General features: G+C 43.5%; 1 protein-coding gene across 1 annotated transcript; it reads left to right on the top strand.

Moving 5' to 3' along the window:
* Positions 1 to 1058: 1058 nt before the first annotated feature.
* Positions 1059 to 3318, top strand: Slc35d3 (solute carrier family 35 member D3). The gene is made up of 2 exons (XM_026391911.2): positions 1059 to 1497; positions 2489 to 3318. Exons 1-2 carry the CDS (start codon positions 1059 to 1061, stop codon positions 3316 to 3318), a joined length of 1269 nt encoding a protein of 422 aa, XP_026247696.2.
* Positions 3319 to 20095: the final 16777 nt, after the last annotated feature.

Genomic DNA, 20095 nt, shown 5'->3' with positions numbered 1-20095 from the left:
CCCTTTGCAGGGTGGAGGGCTCGGGTTCCTGCCGCCCCCACCCCTGCCGCGCCAGCTTTCCTCTGCATCGCGCTCTCTCCTGGTCCCAGAGCATCTAGCCTCCCCTCTCCCATCGCTCGGACAGCGTCACCTCCAAGCTCCTCCACAGAACTGGTAATGGCTCCTTGTACCAGAGACATAGTTTCTGCTCTTTAGCTTATTTTACATCTTTGCTTCACTTAAATGTGTGTCTCCACCCCCAAGACCCTGCAGTCCTGCAAAAGACACCCGCTCCTGCAGAGCCTCGCGCAGCCCTGGGTGCTCAAAGCCAGGCACCAGGAAAGGCCTGTCTCGAGACCACATGGCACGCCCGGATCGCAGGTTATTTCAACGTCTGGGCGACGGCACGCGGATCTGAAGTATTAGGGTGCCTCCAGCACCGACGTGTTTTCTTCCCCAGCTGAGGAGAGACCGTGGGTGGAAAATCCTCTGCAGCAAGGGGGTTGGGGGCGCCATCACTTGTTGCGACCAATAAATGGTGCTGGATCCCGGAGAGCTGCTGTTTCTAAAATCATCTTAAACTGTGTTTGGGATTCCCCCAATCCGCGCCCCTCGGCTTGGCCGCTTTTAGGACAGAAGAGGGAACCGCGCACCAGAGTGGGCCGGGTGGGCACTGATGCCCGAGGGGCGCGGGCCTGTCCCGCCCTGTGGCAGCAGCCCGGCTTCCCTCGTAGAGCTTCTCTCCTGACGGGGAACTCGCGCGGGATACAGCCCATTGCGGCTCGTCACCTACTTACACTTCGCTGTCGCTAGGATTCCCGCCACTCCTCTCAAACCGCCCCCCCTCGCACCCTGCCACTTTTCGGAGTCCCCCGCCCCCGCTACTGCCTCCCCGGAGCTGAGGGCAGTTGGACGCGGAGCCGCTGAGCCGCGAGGACGCCCGGCTGGAGCTGCCCTCTGCACCCGAGACAAAGCTCCCTGCCTTTTTCCGCGGCGCTGGGCGGGCGCCCCCGCCGCCCTCGCTCCGCTCCCGCACGTCCGGGAGCTCAGCCGCCGCCCGGTGCTGCGGGGCCGGCGCGATGCGGCAGCTGTGCCGGGGCCGCGTGCTGGGCATCTCGGTGGCCATCGCGCACGGTGTATTCTCTGGCTCCCTCAACATCCTGCTCAAGTTCCTCATCAGCCGCTACCAGTTCTCCTTCCTGACCCTGGTGCAGTGCCTGACCAGCTCCACAGCGGCGCTGAGCCTGGAGCTGCTGCGGCGCCTTGGGCTCATCGCTGTACCCCCCTTCGGCCTGAGCCTGGCGCGCTCCTTCGCGGGGGTCGCAGTGCTCTCCACACTGCAGTCGAGTCTCACGCTCTGGTCCCTGCGCGGTCTCAGCTTGCCCATGTACGTGGTCTTCAAGCGCTGCCTGCCCCTGGTCACCATGCTCATCGGCGTTCTGGTGCTCAAGAACGGCGCACCCTCGCCGGGGGTGCTCACGGCCGTGCTCATCACCACCTGCGGCGCCGCCCTGGCAGGTGAGCGGGACCCGCGCCAACCCCCAGCCCACCCCAACCCGCCCCCCAGAGACGGCGGGGACCACTTAGTGCAACGCCCTCGCTTCCAGATGGGGAGACTGAGGCAGAGAGAGGCGGAGAGCTTTGAGAATGGTTGTTCGACTCGCAAAAGGGACTTTCTTCTGAGACCCAGCGGAGCCTTTCCCAGCGCTCTGTCCTCCTCCCTCGGGGTCTCCCACCCGGTGTCTGGGCTTCCGACCCCTGCCCGGGTTTCACCGCGTATCGCCCTTCCCCTGGATCCCTTCCTCCGGAAGGGATGGGGGAGCCGCCTGAACCCGAGCCGGAGTCCAACCCTGGACTGAGCCGGAAGGAGGGGGTCGTGAACTTCCTTGGGTCACGCGGGCTGGAATGGGGGGAGGGATGGCAGCGAAACTTGGGATCCTGGGGTTGGTTTGGGGTGTCGGGGCTGCTGGTGCGGGGCCGAGGGGGCCCACCTGGGACCCAGGTGCGGGCGGGGTTTAGGAGACAGAACAACATACGAACCGAACCGAGGAGGGTCAGGAGGGAGGCGATTTTCGCCCAGCGCCTGGCACACTCGGTTAGAGGTCACTAGCCGGTGCAACCTCTCCATTCTGGTCGCAAAGGGGTTGGGGGTAGAGGTACAATGTATCTGGATGACCTCGGCGTCAGCTCAGGGAAGCCACAAGTATCTACCCTGAGAACATCTGCGCTCTCGGTGGCCTTTGTCAGAGGGGTGACCCGGAGACCTGTCAGGGAAGATGCCTCTCCTTATGCATCGCACAGGAGCTGGCTGTCGCATTTTGGCCAGGCAGCCGAGGCACAGTGGGCATCCATATAGGCACTCGGGAAATCGGTACGCAGAGCTTGAGTATTAACTCCGTCTATTTTCCTCCCCGACGCGTTGCCCATTGGATACCCACCCGCGCCAACCCGGTGTCTTCTCTCTCTTTCCTTCCTGCGCTGGCTTTGCCATCCTCTTGGTGCGCTACAGGAGCGGGCGACCTGACTGGAGACCCCATCGGGTACGTAACGGGTGTGCTAGCGGTGCTAGTGCACGCCGCCTACCTGGTGCTCATCCAGAAGGCGAGCGCAGACACCGATCACGGGCCGCTCACCGCGCAGTATGTCATCGCCGTCTCTGCCACGCCACTGCTGGTGGTCTGCTCTTTCGCCAGCACTGACTCCATCCACGCCTGGGCCTTTCCTGGCTGGAAGGACCCCGCCATGGTCTGCATCTTCGTGGCCTGCATACTGATCGGCTGCGCCATGAACTTCACCACTCTACACTGTACCTACATCAACTCAGCCGTGACCACCAGCTTCGTGGGGGTGGTGAAAAGCATCGCCACCATCACGGTGGGCATGGTGGCTTTCAGCGATGTGGAGCCCACTTCTCTGTTCATTGCCGGTGTCGTGGTAAACACCCTGGGCTCCATCATTTACTGTGTGGCCAAATTCATAGAGACCAGAAGGCAAAGCAACTATGAGGACCTGGAGTCGCAGCCCGAGGGAGAGGAAACGCAGCCAAGTGGAGACCAGCTGCCTTTCGTGATGGAAGAGCTTCCCGGGGAGGGTGGAAATGAGGGGACCGAGGGTGGGGAGGAAGCAGGTGGCTCCACTCAGCAGAGTGGACCAGAGTTGAGGGGCAGCCCCCGAGGGGTCCCACTGGTGGCTAGGAGCTCAAAGATCTCAGACACCTCTGAAGAAGGGAGTAAAAGGTCCTTAAAGGATGCTTACCTGGAAGTGTGGAGATTAGTTAGGGGAACCAAGTATATGAAGAAGGATTATTTGATAGAAAATGAGGAGTTACCCAGTCCTTGAGAAGGACATGCACGTATGTACACATGTACATACAGCTATTTTATATGTTAGAAATAATATATTTTAATGAGGGGCCTCCCAGCTTTATTCTTTAAGGAGTGGTTAAGGAAAGCAAAGGAAGAAGCTCAAAGGACCTATAGCAACAAAATTAGCACTTATGTGAATTATTTAGCATGACTGAGGCATCACAGAGAAAAAACATGTGAAGGTGCTTAACAAAGTGAAACAGCACTTTCAGCTTCAAACTCCTGGCACACTTAGTTATTTATTTTTGTCTTTATAACCATAACCAAAAATCTGCATGTATCAAGAATCCTTCAACACCCTCTCCAAAGATGGAGCGTAGAAATGATGACAGCACTTACTGAGTTCAAAGATTACATTCAGGGGCACACTTTTGGTGATAAGACTAGTTTCTATTATCAGCTAGGCAGAGTATAATGTTAAAAGGACAATGTAAATACACTAGATTGATGTTTACTGTTTAGAGTCATCTGAAATATTATGTTTACTCTAATTTTTCTTCACTGGTTTTAAAAAATTAGTATTCTAATGTTCTATTAAATATTAGTGGAAAATGTTGAAGCTATTTTGAAACTATGAGTTCTTAGCTTTATAATTATGAAGTCTAGTAATTATAAAAATATTTAAAATGTTGTTTTGACTCCTGGCTTTATAGTATTTATTCTTGAATGCCACAACCTTTTTAAAAGCCAGTTTTACTGTGTAATATTTTTTCAAGCAAATGCAATGGCTGATATTAAAATACATTTTTGCCTGTAGCCCAGTCAGAAGAGAGACCACGGGTTAAGGCCATCCAAGTTGCACTGCATATCCCAAATCATGTTACAAAAAGAGCAACTGCTATATTCACATTATGGTATTTTTCTATCTTAAATTTGTCAAAATAAAGTATGAGTCTGTATGTTAAAAGATAATATTGTTAGAAATTTGTTTTAGACACACTCGTGCTCTCTTGTTGCTGTATAGTCTGTGTTTGCCTATGATGTGTGGGTGTAGTGTCTGGTGGGTAGGTGACAGCCCATTGGGAACTCTCTAAATTAACATGGCAGTTTGGCTTAAAACAAAAACAGAAACATTTTTTTTCTAGTGAGGGAAACTATGATAAAGTAAACAAATGTCTCATGCTGAGATATGAAAGTCATTCATGCCAGCCTTCAGTTCATAAGGAGTTTGAGAGAATGAATAGTAGCATCCACCTGTGAAGAGGCCTTCTGTCAACTCCTGTAGGCAAGGTACTTGACAGTGAGGGCACTCTTATTCACAAGGCTATTTCTGAGGCTCTCAAGACTATGCCGGTTTGTGTTTTTGTTCCTTTTCCAAACATAACAACAAAATAAAAAGCAGAAGCCAAAAATGAAGTTCTGGGTCCATCCATTTGGCTCCATGAGTGAGCTACTGAGTAGGTGTGATTGTGGTGCTTTGGATGGGTCCTGAATTACTGATTTTCACAGGGGATTCATTTTTGCTTCTGAAAGTGCCTCTACAAGTCATCGAAGATATAGGAGCCCTCATGTGGCTGCAGTTAGAAGTGGTTAGCCAGAGATAGGACTTTTTAAAAAATAAGCATCAATTTTGACGTCAACATGCTAGAGGGCAATGTCCTATTGCAACAGTGTGAAACTGAGAATTAATGAAAAGTGGCAAAGTCGAACAAAAATTTTTTTTGTTAATATCACTGTCAAATAAATGAATAGAATGATTGTTTTTCACTGAACAAAATTCCCTTTTGGTTAAAAATGTGAGTTTGCATTTATTGTAGAAAGACTCATTCTTTCCTGCCAATAAACTTGTAGAAGGTTTGTATTAGAGATTTTGAGGAATTAGTGATTATGGGAGTTAGCAAGTCTATGATCAACAAGGTGGGGAAAACTCAGGCAGAGTCTCCATGCTGCAATCTTGAGGCAAAATTCCTCTTCCTTCTGGAAACTCAGTCTTTCCTTAAAGACCTTCAATGGACTGAATGAGGCCTGTTTGCCTTATAGAGGATATATGCTTTACTGATTATATTGCCATTTGTCAATCCTGAAATGTTAATCATATCTTTACAATGTTTTCCAGTAACATCTAGACTGCTGTTTAACCAAATAGCCTAGCCAAGTTAGCAAGTGACAGTAAATGTCATAGACACCTATGGTGGGAGGGAATAGGAGGTGGTATGTTAAGACAAACTCAGGGAGATTCACTTCAGGAATTCGTCACATGCTTTTATCTGGGCAAAACTTGGGGGTCTCTTCATAGAGAAAGTAAGTTAAATGGCAGGCAGTGAGTTGGTGCCTGGGGTTTGACCACAGAACACTTGAGTGGGTAGCAGGCCTTACCTGGCTTCTGAGTCGTTCCTCCATTCTCAGAGCACAGGAGTTCATCAAAAGACTTAGGTGCAGCCTAAGCTCTATGCTCTGGTGAGGCCAGAAGGAGGGCATCACTCTGATGGGACCCCACTGGAAGTCACTCACCACTGTTGCTTGGCTGGACCAGTCTTTGTGCCCCATTTCTGGCTACTTAGATTCTCCCTTGTTTCTGACGTGACACTCACACCTTGTATTTAACTGGGTCCCTGTCTTGAAGTCTGTTTCTACATCAGTTCTTCAGGATGGGGAGGCTCTGCCTCATGTTTATCTGTCACTTTTCACCTGGAATGGGTTTCTAAAACAGCTTGCTGTTAGACCAGACTTCTCAGTGCTGGTCCTGCTGTTGATCTACTCCCTTTGAAGGTTATCTAGCACAGATCGATCAGAAACATTGGGATAATGATTTCCCAGAATGGCACAGATGAGAGGGTGTGTGCATGTTATTGGAGGCTGCTGAGCAGAGCTGAGCAATGACTTAAACTCCTACAAGACCAGCCATCACTCATTGTCATAGGGTTTAATTCTCTAAGTGATTAATAGCAGTACTCATGAAGATAAAACTGGGTGAACCTCACAAGTCCTTAATTAACTAAAGACTTTTTGCATTAGAGTTTGGGAGTTTTTTTTTTTTTTTTTGTACTGGGGATTAAACCATAGAGCCACATCCCTAGCCTATTTTTATTTTGTAATTTTGAGACAGACTCAAACTAAGTTACTGAGGCTGGCTTTGAACTTGCGATCCTCCTGCCTCAGCTCCTGAGCCACTGGGATTACAGGCATGTGCCACCATGCCCAGCTCAGTTGATAATTTTTATGGTCCTATCTTCAATTCACTGATTTCTTTCTTGGCCATGTTCAGTGTGCCGATGAGCCCATCAAAGGGACTCTTCATTTCTATCACACTAGTTTTTGTTTTTGTTTTTTAACTTCTAGCATCTCCTTTTGATTCTTATATTTTCTATCACTCTGCTTACATTATCCACCTGCTTTTTGCATGAAAGCCCTCAAAATATTAGTCAGACTTATTTAAAATTCCCTGTCAGATAATTTCAAAACCCAAATCACATCCAAGTCTGGCTTTAATGTTTGCTTTGTCTCTTAGACATTTTTTTTCCTTGCCATTCAGCACGTCTAATAGTTTTGTTGTTGTCAAAAGCCAGATGATAGGCTGGATAATAGGAACTGAGGCAAAGAGTGTGAGGTATCATGTTAGTGTGGCTAGAAACTGGACTCTGGTTAATGCTAGAGGTGAATGTAGATGCTGAAGACTTCACATTCCTCGAACATCCATGTTTTATCTTTCCACTCTTTCAGCTTCAATCCAGTCATCATACAGGAACCCTGCTGGTATGATGAAAAGGTTGGGAGAGTGTTCTGTGAGCTTTAAAAGTATATTTTTAAATGACATATAATATGTTGTAGATATTTATGGGGTATGATGTGATAATTCAACACATGTAGAAAATGTGTAATGATCACATCAGGGTAATTGGCATTTCTATCTCCTTCTCCTTAAACACTTATCATTTCTTTGGTCAATAAACTTAAAACTTCTCTCTTTTCTTCTAGGTTTTTTTTTTTTTTTTTTTTTTTTTTTTAACCAGGAATCAAACCCAGGGATTTGTGACTCTTGTAGTACTGGGGATCAAACCCAGGGATTTGTGACTTTTGTAGTACTGGGGATCAAACCCAGGGATTTGTGACTTTTGTAGTACTGGGGATCAAACCCAGGGATTTGTGACTTTTGTAGTACTGGGGATCAAACCCAGGGATTTGTGATTTGTGCATGATAGGGCAAGTGCTCTACCACTGAGCTTTCCCCATCTGCTTGGTCCTGCTCCTAGGATAAAATGGCAGGGTTCAGAAGAGAATCTGTGAGCAAAATAGAATATAACAGGATAGCAGGACACACAACCAGCAAACTAGAAAACCCAGATCCCTCCTGGGAACTATCCCCTTCCTTCTTTGAACTCATGTGGTTCAGATGATTTCAACTTCATGCTCCGCCCTCAGGAGGTGACTCTAGACAATCCAATCAAAGCATTTCCTCCACTTGGCTAACAAGATTAGTTCAGGGCTGATCATGAGACCTAGAGAGAGTCAAAGTGATGCAAGGAAGCTTTTGGCAAGAATTAAGTTGTATGTATTTTTTTTCTTAATGGACTTGAATCTTGGAGGTTGGAGTAGGGTAGAGCAAAAGTGTTTTCATCAGCTTACCAACTGGAAAAGATATAACAGAAAGGTAATAGCACAGAGAGGTGGACCAGGTGAGGAGGAGGAAGAAAGGAAGGATGGGGAAAAGACTGACACTAAGTTCTGCTTATCTTACTTGGCCCTAGTATTAAGTTGACTTTCACCTTAAGATCACACTATCCAAAAAAAAAAAAAAAAAATCATACTATCCCTTAGACTGTCAATTACATTTTAAAAAAAGACAAAGCGGGTTTTTTTTTTTTTTTTTTTTTTGTAGTTGTTGTTGCTATTTGCTTAAGCCATTTTGAGTTGAGATTTCTGGCCCTTGCAAACCAAAGAGTTCTAATATTACAAATGTAAATTAATGACTTCCATCTCACAGGGACGGGAAGACCAAGAGGGTTTTTATTTGTTTGTTTGGGTTTTGATTTTTCACCACACAATCTGGCTCTAATCCCTTGTGCCCAACTAGGGATTAGAAGGTATAACTCCTGGGTCCCTTGAAAATTACTGTCTGTCATGTATCATGCATGCTCTTAAGGAGTCTGTGGTTTTATTTACTGTCTTGCCTTCGTTTATGATTCTGTAGACTCCTATGGTCAGTCATGCTTTATGAATTTATCGGAGTGTAAGAAATGCTGTGTCTTGCACACTACTGTGAATAATAGAGCCTAATGCTTATTATTATTGTGTTTCATACTTTCTATGTTCAGGTCTCAGTGTTTCACATGAACTAATTCATTTAACCCTCACAGCATTACTGTATGTTATACAAGGGGTAAACTGAAGCATGGGGAAGCTAAGTCTCTTGCCCTATGACTCAGTCAGGAACATGCATTCTGAAATTTGATTTGAACCCAGGTGGCTTGACTGCAAAGCTCAAATGTTCCACCGCTCTGCTGCTCTGCCCCTCCACGAGAAGTGTTCAGTCTCACAGGATAAAGCTGGACAAGGTGGGAGTAGTGGTTGGCTGTTCCAAGGGTGATTCGCTGTGTCACTTGATGAAGATCCTGGCTCTTTCCCTTATTCCTTTCTGTTTTCCTCAGAAGTGGGGAGGATCAGTGTGTGTGTGTGTGTGTGTGTGTGTGTGTGTGTGTGTGTGTGTGTGTGACTACTTCTCTGTGAGAACTAAGAGACCAAGAGTATACTTGAGATACATGAAAAGTAGAGTAGAAGAAGAGGCTGAAGTTCCACTGAAACCTAGTTGTCCCCACGCTATCCAACCTCTTGGGTCAAACTTTCCTTTAATATTAAAAGAAAATGACTTTTTCCTTTGCCTTTTCTCCTAGTATTCCTAAAGATTTTTTGAGCATCCTCTCTCTCCCAACCCCCACTGCTCAAGATGATTCGTTATTCCCGCTCTGGGCTCTGTGCTGATCTCATTTTAAAAAACAGCTTTATAATATAATTAATGTTCTTGAGATATAAGTCAAATACCACAAATTTTGCTCATTTTAAGTGTGCAGTTACTGGTCTTCAGCATATTTACAGAATTGAACCACCATCACCACTGTCTCATTTTAGAACATTTCCGTCACCCCATAAACAAAACAAAACAAAAAAAAAAACCCTGAGACTCTGTAGACTGTGAGCTAGAGGTCTGGCTGTGGCAGCCTTGTCTGGGTCCTGCCTGCTGTCTGCCTCCAGTCTGCATAGACACGTCCCTTTTCATGGTTTCCTCCTCTAGTCCTCAGTTCTCTCCCCTGCCATGCAGTCAGTGTCTCACACTCACTGACCCTGTTGACATTCCGGAATGGACCATAGAACTTTCTGAGGAGGAGTAGAAGTGCTTGGACCCTGCTCAGAGGGCTTTGTACAGGACTATGATATTAGAGAACAACTGGGACCTGGTCTCCCTAGGAATATGGTCTGCTTAGGAATATTGTCTCCATGTTGGAGCAAGGAAGGGAGCTCTAAACTGTGGGTGACCATGTGGAAATATCAAGAAAACCAAAGGGGTGGGAATGTATCAAATATGTGAACACAGATATAGACACCTCATCACAATATTTTTGAGCGGAGAGCCCCTTGCAGTTGTCACTGTGTGATGCGTCCCCATCCAACCCTCCCGTCTTTTCCTAGTCCTGCATTTCAGAACTGCCTGACACATGGTACTCACAGCTATCATGTCTAAATTCTCTTGGGAGTGTCTAGTGAAGCCCATGGAAGAACTTGCATGGCCATAGCAAATCACTACTATTTTCCTGAAGTTTTGATAGCTATGTATACCTGATCCCTTCTTCCCTAGCACTAGATAAAGACATAAACCACAGAAACCTTTAGAGTTAGGTTATATATGGTCCAATCTTCATCTACTCAGGGTAACGTTGGTTGTTGGGGATTGTGTCCCAATTAATATGGCACGTTGCCCAAAGCAGAACTAATGAACAAGCATATCTCAGCTTTTCCTACTCCTTTGAATGTAGATATGTTCTCAGTTGTCTACTGTATATCTCAACTCATTTATGATTTTGTCTAAGAGGGACTCAAAACATGAGTAGATATTTATTCAGTGCATGCATAGATTGAGGGAGAGGCAGGGACTCCAATTCTGCTTTATTTCCAACATCATCCTCCTGTAACATCTGTCTTTTGTTGTGGTGCTGGGGTATGAACCCAGGACCTTACAGATTCTACACACACACTACAGTGAACTGTCCCCCATCCAAACATTTACCTTTAGATTTGGGTTTTATTGTCCATTCACATCTAATGTTATTCTAGATATGGTTGGATTTATTCAGGCCTTTTTATTGCTCTTAATACAAAAAAACTTTATATGCATATGGATTTATCTATGGATTTTGTTTTTGTGTTATGATTCCTTGGTCTTTATTATTATGATACTATAGTTTCAAAATGCACATTAGTGTAAAGAAATGACATCTACTTCTTTTGCTTTTACACGTCAGAGTTTGTTTATTTTTTAAAAAAATTTATATACCCCTTAGTTGAATTTTAGAACTTTTTGCTTTGGTACTTCTTTCATTAAAAGAAAAGCACGATGAAATTTTGCTGGAATAATATTACAGATTAAGTTTGGGGATAACAGTTAACTTTGTAATGACAAGTTTTATCATCTACACTCAATTGTAGTGGGTATAATTCAATCTTTTATGTGCTTCTGTAAATTTTTATTTTCTGATATATTTTGCATATTCTTTTAAAAACATTTATACATGTGAAGTATCACATAAATGTTGCATCCATATAATAAAACAAAAGAAAGAAAAAAGAAAAAAAATCCTGCATGCATTGCAAGTCACCACCCATTTCTCCCTGATGCCTCCAGTCCCTGGCAATTGATCTTCTACTTTTGGTCTCCATGGATTTGTCTATTGGGACTGATCAGTTCTTGCTATCCTGTGTTGAGAGCCACAGCCAAAGGGGCCCCAGCAAAATTCCAGCTGCCGGCTGATGATTGGCTCACAGCGGCCCCAGCAACATCTAGCTGATTGGCTCCTCTGCGGTGATGTTCATTGGGCTGTTTCCCTGCCCTTTCAGACCACGGAGCTGCTCATTGGGGGACTTCTTTGGCTCCGCCCACACAACCCAGCCAATCGGCCTCAAGAGCAGGAGGATTGTGGGAGGTGGTGAGGCTTGTGTGGGTGAGAGGCTTGTGGGAAGCCGGTGGTGGCAGTTGGGCTCTGAGGGTTTTTTCCTGAGGAGCTGTTTTGTTTGGCGTTTGTGTTCTAAAAATAAAGTTAGTTTCTTTTGACAAGTGGCTCCTGAATTGTGCCCAGCCAGACTGCGGCATTTGGTGGCCCGTACGGGGAACGAACCCATGACCTTGGCGTTATCACAATTTAGGACCCGCGACCTTGGCTGGGCACAATTCAGGAGCTACCCAACACTACCACAAGTCGCTGCACCAACAGATAGTTCACAATGCATACAAGTGACACATAGTTTAGGCAAGTTCTGCAAGCAGTTCAGTGATGGCTATTGCAGAAACTGTAGATTAGTTTTATCTTTGTCTTCACCGGCACTGGGATGAAGATAGGAATTCTGGCAATAATGGCTAAAGAAAAAATTATGTAACATTCCAGAAAGCACTAAAAGAAAACAATTTTCTTAACAAGCTGTGAGCCAATCATCAGCTGGCAGTCTGAAGGGCAGGGAAACAGCCCAATGAACATCACCGCAGAGGAGCCAATCAGCTAGATGTTGCTGGGGCCGCTGTGAGCCAATCATCAGCCGGCAGCTGGAAGTTTGCTGGGGCCCCTTTGGCTGTGGCTCTCAACAATCCTGAAATTGCCTTTTCAGATTGCTCTTCTCAATCTTCTGCTGGTTTCTGATTTTACCCAAGGTATTGCTGATGCAAAACTGGCATTGGGAAAACTTACATTGAAAGTCACCTATTGTAAGGGTGTTTCCATTAATTGATTGATTGATTTTGTGGTACAGGGAATTGAACCCAGAGCCTTAGGAATGCTGGGCAAATGCTTTACTATTGAGCTACAGCCCTGGCACTTATAAGACCATTTTAAACATAAAAAATGGGAAGCCTGAAGGTCAGTATAAAAAGTCCCTGCTCTTGGAGTTTTTGAATGTTCCTTTCTCCTTGGGTTCTCTCAGAACAGTTCCTTTCCCCTTGGTTACCTATACTCACATCCTCAGTCCTCAACTTCTGAATATTTTTTCTTAAGTAGCAACTACACAGGCTATAACAGTGTTCTTCAAGTTCAAAGTGGAACTTCTCCAATATAATCCCTTCACCACTTCCTAGAATGTGGAAAAGACAGTTATTAAAACATCACCCCTCTTCTATGCCACCTCACCAAACTCATAAAAAGTTATCTTGGAAAATTTCACATCCAATGCAACATGGCTTGTCTGCCCACTTGTCTTCTGTTCTCCTCCTCATTCTCCTTTGCACTTGGAACTTAATTTGTCCTGCAGAGCCAGGCCTGTGCTAGGGAAGGTGGGCCAACCCCTGGTGGATGACGTCATTTTCTAGACCAATCACAGTGGACCCACATCTCTTGGCCAGTGATCGGTTTAGGGGCTGGCCAGTAAGCCGGTGCTGCAGGATATGATGGGTAAGTGTGCTGGAGATGGGGCTCAGGGGGCAGTTCTTTGTGGCAAGGAGAGACTCTTAAGAAGAAACTCTGGTGATCTTCTTTGGGTGCAGTTGGTGAGGATGTGATGCCCGAATCTTTGCCACCACGAGAGGACAATTCCAAGGATGAGCAGTACTATGTGGGCAACCAGGATGGATGAGCTAAGAGTCCAATTCCCTGCACCTTCATGACTTGGCTGAATAAACCACATTGGAACTTCTAGATCTTTGGTTTGATGGGGCAATACATTTTTACTTTAAACTCAGTTTTAGTTCAGCATACTTTCTTTTTCTTTTTCTTTTCTTTTTTTATAGAAAGGTAATTAGTAATCTTATACACATAAAGGATTACTTCCGTAAGAGCTAGTTTGGTGATAAATACTAGTCAAACATTCTTGAAAAGGGTATTCAAACTCTCAAGCTTATCTTCTGAAATTTATCTGAAAGACCAAGCTGGACAAGCCCCATATTCATCAAGAACTTAAAAAAGGAAACAGACACCTCCTAAAAGTGGGAAAAGACATGAACAGAAAATTTTCAGCAAAGGAAATCAAATGGCTCTTATACTACACATGTCAAGATCCTTCACATCATTTAAATTGTAGGAAAGAACATTAAGATACACTGAAAACAGCTGTGGAGGGTGGGAGACTTTGTGAATGTAACTTTTTGTTTTAGACTTTTTAAAAAAATATATTTTAGTTGTTGATAGACCTTTATTTTATTTACGTATTTATATGTGGTGCTGAGAATCGAACCCAGTGCCTCACACATACCAGGCAAGTGTGTTACCACTGAGCCATAGCCATAGCTCTGGGAATGTAACTTTAAAATAATTTTTTTTAGTTGTAGATGGACACAATATCTTTATTTTATTTATTTATCAGCATTGCCCTTGGAAGGGAGTGGGCTGGTTTCTGTGAGTGAGTTGTTATAAAAAAGCCAGCCTGCCCCTTTTTTTCTTGCTTCCTGTTTCACCATGTAATCTCTCCCATACTTGCTCTCACTGTTGTGATGTCGTGGTCACAAGACCCTCACCAGAGCCAAGCAGAGATGCCTGCGTCTTGCTCTTGAATCTCCAGATCGGTGGGCTACATAAGCTTCTTTTCTTTATAAGCGTCCAGCTTCAGATATTTTGTTGTAACAAACCAAAACAGACAAAGACACACGAGTTCTTGATAAAAAGCTGATGCTTATTTGCTGGTGTTGAATATAAATGACAACCTCCTGAGAAAGAAAACAAAGGTTTAGTGTCTTATATTCCCCCCAAAGTATAGAGGATAAATAAATTCAATTTCTAGAAAATAGTTTAAAATGTGTGATTAAGTCCTATAAGATTTTGCTTTGGATAAATATCTTTGGTGGAACTGCAGATGTCTTCCTGGAGTACCCTTCTGCTTTAGCTGGACACCTGGCTACTAACTGAGGACTACCTTCCTAGCCTCCTTGCAGAGAGCTGCTGCCACATGACTAATTTCACCAATGGAAGGTGAATGGAAGGGAATTGGACAATGTTCCTATCACCTACTTAAACTTGCTTGTTGATCAAACTTTTTGGAAGTAGACGGTCACACTGATTGCTTGGCATTATGAATGTCATCAGTGCCCCTGAATTATATACTTAACAATAGTCAAAATGGCAGATTTTTAAAATGTTAAATATAGCTTACCACAATTTAACATGCTAATGATGTAGTATACCAAAATCCATTGACTTGTGCACTTTGAAAAGGTGAATTGTATATAGAATGTGAATTACATCTTAAGCCATTAAAAAAATAACAATAAAACACCTACTTGTCCTTTCCTTTCTTTCTAAATCTACGGCTTGACTGTGGGTATGACAGTAACTCAGCCAAGACAAGGACTAGGGGACTCAGAGCAAATGCAGAAGAAAATAGGGGCTCTGAATAATCCCGTGAGCGAAGCTTTCTATCAGTCTACCACTAGTCCTGATTTCAGAATATTAAGGGAGAAAATAGACTTGTATGTGGAACTTTTGTAATTTTGGTTTGTGTTAGTCAGCTTTCCGTCTTGTTGTGATAAAATACCTGAGAAAATCAGCTTAAAGGGAGGAAAAAATTTATTTTTGCTCAAGGTTTCAGTCCATAGTTGTTTAGCTCCCTTTCTGTGGCTTGTAGTAAGTCAAATCATCATGGTGGGGGAGTAGAGGGTTGTATGGTGGAAGAGAGCTGCTCATGACAGTAGGGGAGAGAGAGAGAAAGAGAGAGAGAGAGAGAAGAAGAAGAAGAAGGAGGAGGAGGAGGAGGAGGAGGAGGAGGAGGAGGAAGGGAGGGAGGGAGAGAGAGAAAGTGCACTCAAAGGGCTGGGGACAAAATATTCCCTTCAAAGGCATGTCCCTGGTGACCCATTTCTGCTAACCAGGCCCTACCTCCTATAGTTTCCACCATCTCCCAACAGTCCATTCAATTATGAACCCATCAATGGGTAAATCCATTTGATCAGGTCAGAGCCCTAGTGACCCAGTCACTTTCCAAAAGCCAAAATGCCCCACTTCTGAACATTGCTGCATTGGGGACCAAGTTTTCAACACATTAACCTTTGTGGGACATTCCAGATCAAACTGTAACAGAGCATTTTTTGTTTTAGTTTTTTTGGTTATTTTTTTTTCAAACTTCAGTGGTTTAACCAGTATAATAACCCATCCACTTTCACCCACCTCTCACAATAAAAAAGACAATGATTTTGAAAAACAAGAGACACTAATCTAGTTGAGGCTTTTTTTTTTTACCTTTTTCTACTCTGTTGCTATAACAAAGTACTTGAGATTGGGTAATTTATAAAGAACAGACGTTTATCTAGCTCACAGTTCTGCAGGTTCAAGAGCTTGGTGCCGGTATCTACTTGGCATCTTGTCAGAATTTTCTTGCTGTATCATAACATGGCACAGGGTACCACATGGTGAGCCAGGGCAAACTAGCCAGAGAGAGCTTGCTTTTATAATAAAAATGACCTGTTAATCTATTGCTCCATCCAGGAGGGCAGACAACTCATGACCCAATCACTTCTTAAAGCCTCAACCTCCCAGAACTACCACAAAGGCAAACAAACATCAACCTGAATTTCAGGGGGGACAAACTACATTCAAACCAGAGCCTCTTCCTCCCTCAAACTACCAATTCTCATCCTATAATGAGTAGTGCCCCCCAAATCCACACTCCCTGGACCCTCTGCAGAATTTAACTTCTAATTTACCAAACTGCTGAAGGCACAATATTGTATATAAAGGTAAGGCTACTACTATTTTTTCTCATTGATTTCACTAACAGCTATTTTGGGTGAGTACAGCATCCCATACTATAACTCGAATAAGAATTATTTCCGATGCCCTGGGTCTGCTTAAAAAAGTCATGTGAGTCATGCCTATTTGCCATTTGTTCCTTTGTGTCATCACAGAAAAGATTTTAGCACATGAAAGCAAAGGAATAGAAACCATCATTTTCCTTAAGTCACTCTTTATTATAAACTAATTTGGTATATCTTTGAAATTTTCAAGAATCAAACAACAGATTAACCTATATTCATTGTTTATTCCAAAAACAATGTATAATTAAGATTGATACCACAGGAAGCACAATGACTTGTTAGCGAAGAGTTTACTTTTGGTTTTGTCCCTCTATGGGATATAACTCCAAGTATATTGGATCTGTTCGTGTCTCTGGGTCAAGCTTCTTCTTTTGTGTATGCAAAAAAGAAAATTTGATTTTAATTTTAATTGTTTGGTTGAAAAAGGTGTAAAAACTCATCCCTCTTGACATCTTTGGTACTTGATGCAGAAAACTCTTAATTTGGGAATATCTGGATAGTGGGTCAAATTTGTTGCTTCATGTAGACAGGTGCCTGTGTGGTATGTGTGTGTTTCCTTGTATTAAAGATCACTTAATGAATGAGAAGTGCTGTTGATCTTAGGGCTGGCTTTCCATATAATTATGACCAGAGAGCAAATCTATTGTGTGATTCAATATAGCACCACCAGTTGTAAATCTCTCTGTGTAGTCTTGGATTAGCACAAGTGAATACAGGTCATGACTGAAATCCAATAGTCCTGGCTGTATGTAGAGTGCTTTCCCACTGATTGCCCAACTCTCTGGAGGACTACCATTCTTTCTCATCAATAATTGCTAAGCCCAGTTACCCTTTCAGCAGACTGCAATAAGTAGCCCAGTTCAAATCACTAGTTCTTATTCTTCCTTAAAGAATAATGATCAATTTTCAGATGAATTGGGCAGGCAAATCGGGAAAAGTTTAACATTTCGCATTTCACCTAATGGCTGCCTTCCAAAATCTGCAATATATTTCATAAACATTATTACTGACTTGGTAAGCAGCCATTTCTGTAGGCACTTACTGTCATTGCAATGGTATAAAAGGAAATTCACTTTGCTTAATAGTACCTAAGCCTTCCAGGGCACTGCTGTAATCACAGGATGGCACTGCCTTTTTCATTTGATGAATGACTTTGTGAGCAAATATCATCCTCTTTAATTCCATAACCATATAGAGAGATGATTGTGAAAGGGAGACAGAGGCTAGACAGCACACCTCATAAAGACTGGCATTCCAGCCACCTTATCACCTCTCAGGCTGCCTGTACCCAGCGCTGTGCTTGGAACTTGGTCTAGCACTTAATAAATGTGGGTTGACGGACTGACAAAAGAAACCAAAGACATGAGATGAAAATATGAATTGAGTTTTCTCATTCAACTGGAAATGACAATGGATTCTAAGTTCCTTTTAAGATGGCCTGATAGGAAAGCCTGATTTGCCTATAGTGCCATTCTTGGAAAATCAAATGCTATAAATTGAATCTGTTGCGAGAACAGACTGGGGACTGTGCATGAAAGAAAGAGGAGCAGGATGACTTGGTACAGTGTCTGGAGTTCTGCTCAGTCAGGAGAACTGCATCCTGGCGCCCTGGGGGCTCTTTTGCAGTCAGATTTTAGGAGACTTGCCCTGGCCCGATCCAATAAAAATTGTTCATAAAGAAACTTTTTTTTTTTTGGCTAGGATGCTTGTCTTGAAAAATAATATAGAACATTGTTAATAGTTCAGACGGGGAAGGTAGAAATAGGTCAGACAAAAAATGAGGGGTGAAGTTGACCTGGCCTTTCTTTAATCTTTTGAACAGTGTTTGAAATAGCTCTTGGCAGCTGGAATTTGTTCTGTATTTTGGAGTTAATATCTGTGCCAGGGTTTCTGTCATTCCTCTGGGGGTGGTGATCGATATAACTAATAAATAGGAAATGACTAGACTGAGCCCATTGGAGGTCAGCTGCCTCCCAAGCACAGCCTTGCAATAGAAGATATCCTGGGGTGCCTGTCAGTCATGTCCAAGTTTGGAGAATTGTGGATCTTAACAGAGAAGTTAGCAGCTTCTAAGTTAGTGCTGAGTTATCGTAGCAGAGCTATGCAATGTCTAAGGAGAACAGTTAGAAAAGGAGTTAGCAAGAAAGTGAACCAAGTGAACGAGGCAAGAAGCCATAAAATAGAATGGATGAACAAGTGAAAATCAAGGGGCCCTTTTTTAGGGCTGGAGAGGAGATTGCTCATGTTGGGAGTAAGCCAGTGGCCCCAATGATGTCTAAGATGCCATTAGTTGCACCAGTGCCATGGAATGTGTACCTGATGCCAACAAAAATCTAAGACATACCCCAGAGAACCTCTGATTTAAAAATAATGATAAAAAAATACAGTCACTGATGCAAATGCAAAGGGAAATGGTACATATGGATGGAAGTATTATTTGAGAATCCAATAGAAGTTCTTGGTTTTGGAAGATTTGTCAGTTTAATGGTTTCACAAGAAAAGTTAAGGAGGCCTTTTCCTTTAGAAGACAGCTGTTTAATTGCTGATATAGTAACCAAACCTAATTACTGAGTCTGCAGTTATGTTAGCAGCAAGTTAGAGCTGGTTGAAGAAATGGAAGCTGGGTCCTGTGCTTTCTAGCAATTTCTTATGACCTTGGGTGACGTCAGTTTCATCTTTGAAAATTGGGATGGTCAGAGAGCTTCAGGAATAAGTGTTCTTAAATAAAATGGTAGGTATATCTCAGCTGTTTTTGTCTTTTTCTTTACTGTTCTTCTTTTGTGGTTTTGGGGATCAAACGAAGGTCCACATACATGGTAGGCAAGGTAAGTGGTCTACCACTGAGCTACACCCCAGTCCTCCATTATTTTTATTAATTTGTTTTTATTTTTATCTTTTTCAGTACTGGAGATTGAACTCAGGGGAGCTCTACCTCTGCCCAAGTCACTGGGATTATACGCATGGGCCATCCTGCCCTGCTGTTTTTATTGTGGCCTCACTCAGGGCCTTATCTATCCCATGCAAGTGCCCACCACTGAGCTATATCCCCAGCCCCCTCAATTGCTTTTTAAAAGCTGAATATATGAAAATCTGACTAACAAAAGAGATGAATGATTCACTTTCCAGAAGTGTTCTAAGCACAGTCCTTTGAAGTAGGGTGTGGCTATATCTGAAGAACCTAGCCAGCTTCTTCCAGCTGACCCCAAAGGGTTCATTTAAGTTATTATAGGACCTGGATCTTGTGTCTTATTTTCATTTATGTTTGTGTTCCCAACTGGACTGAACTACCACGGAGAAAGGCTTGAGTTCATCTTTGTATTCCTTGTGACTGATTTCTAGAGCCTAGTGGTATTCTGTCAGCGCCTCCTCAATGCATGAATCCTCTCAGGGTCACTAAAAACACCTTTGAACTCATCCAAATTATCTTTCTAAACTAAAAACAAATTTCCCAAACACATCCATTTGTGAAAATAAACACAACTCTGGCAACAAGGAGATTCACAGACTCTTGAGTAGCAGACCTTAAAAAAGGAGACTCACTGAAAATCCTCCTTGAATTTTCTGTTTTTGGATTGTTGTCAAAATTTTAAAACCAAATTATAGCACAGACGTCTAATTTCTTCTTCTCTTTTTATTAAGTTGGCTATTAATCTCTTACTGGCAAATTAGGTTATCCTTAAACCTGGGCAAGACACTGTTATGTAAACTGGACTGTTTGGGACACAAATTTTTTTGCTGTTTTGCTTCATTTTTAGATTCAATAATAGAAAAATATCCTTGGGGAGATTAACAAAGCTGGGCCAACAGGAAGAGTCCAGGATGG

This window comes from Urocitellus parryii, chromosome 8, assembly GCF_045843805.1.
Source record: "Urocitellus parryii isolate mUroPar1 chromosome 8, mUroPar1.hap1, whole genome shotgun sequence".
Lineage (NCBI taxonomy): Eukaryota > Metazoa > Chordata > Mammalia > Rodentia > Sciuridae > Urocitellus > Urocitellus parryii.
This window is presented reverse-complemented; position numbering and strand designations above follow the sequence as displayed.

Coding starts and splice junctions, on each gene's coding strand:
- Slc35d3 (XM_026391911.2), top strand. CDS start 1,059: ATGCGGCAGCTGTGCCGGGGCCGCGTGCTGGGCATCTCGGTGGCCATC. Junction 1,498..2,488: donor CTGCGGCGCCGCCCTGGCAG/GTGAGCGGGACC, acceptor GGTGCGCTACAG/GAGCGGGCGACCTGACTGGA.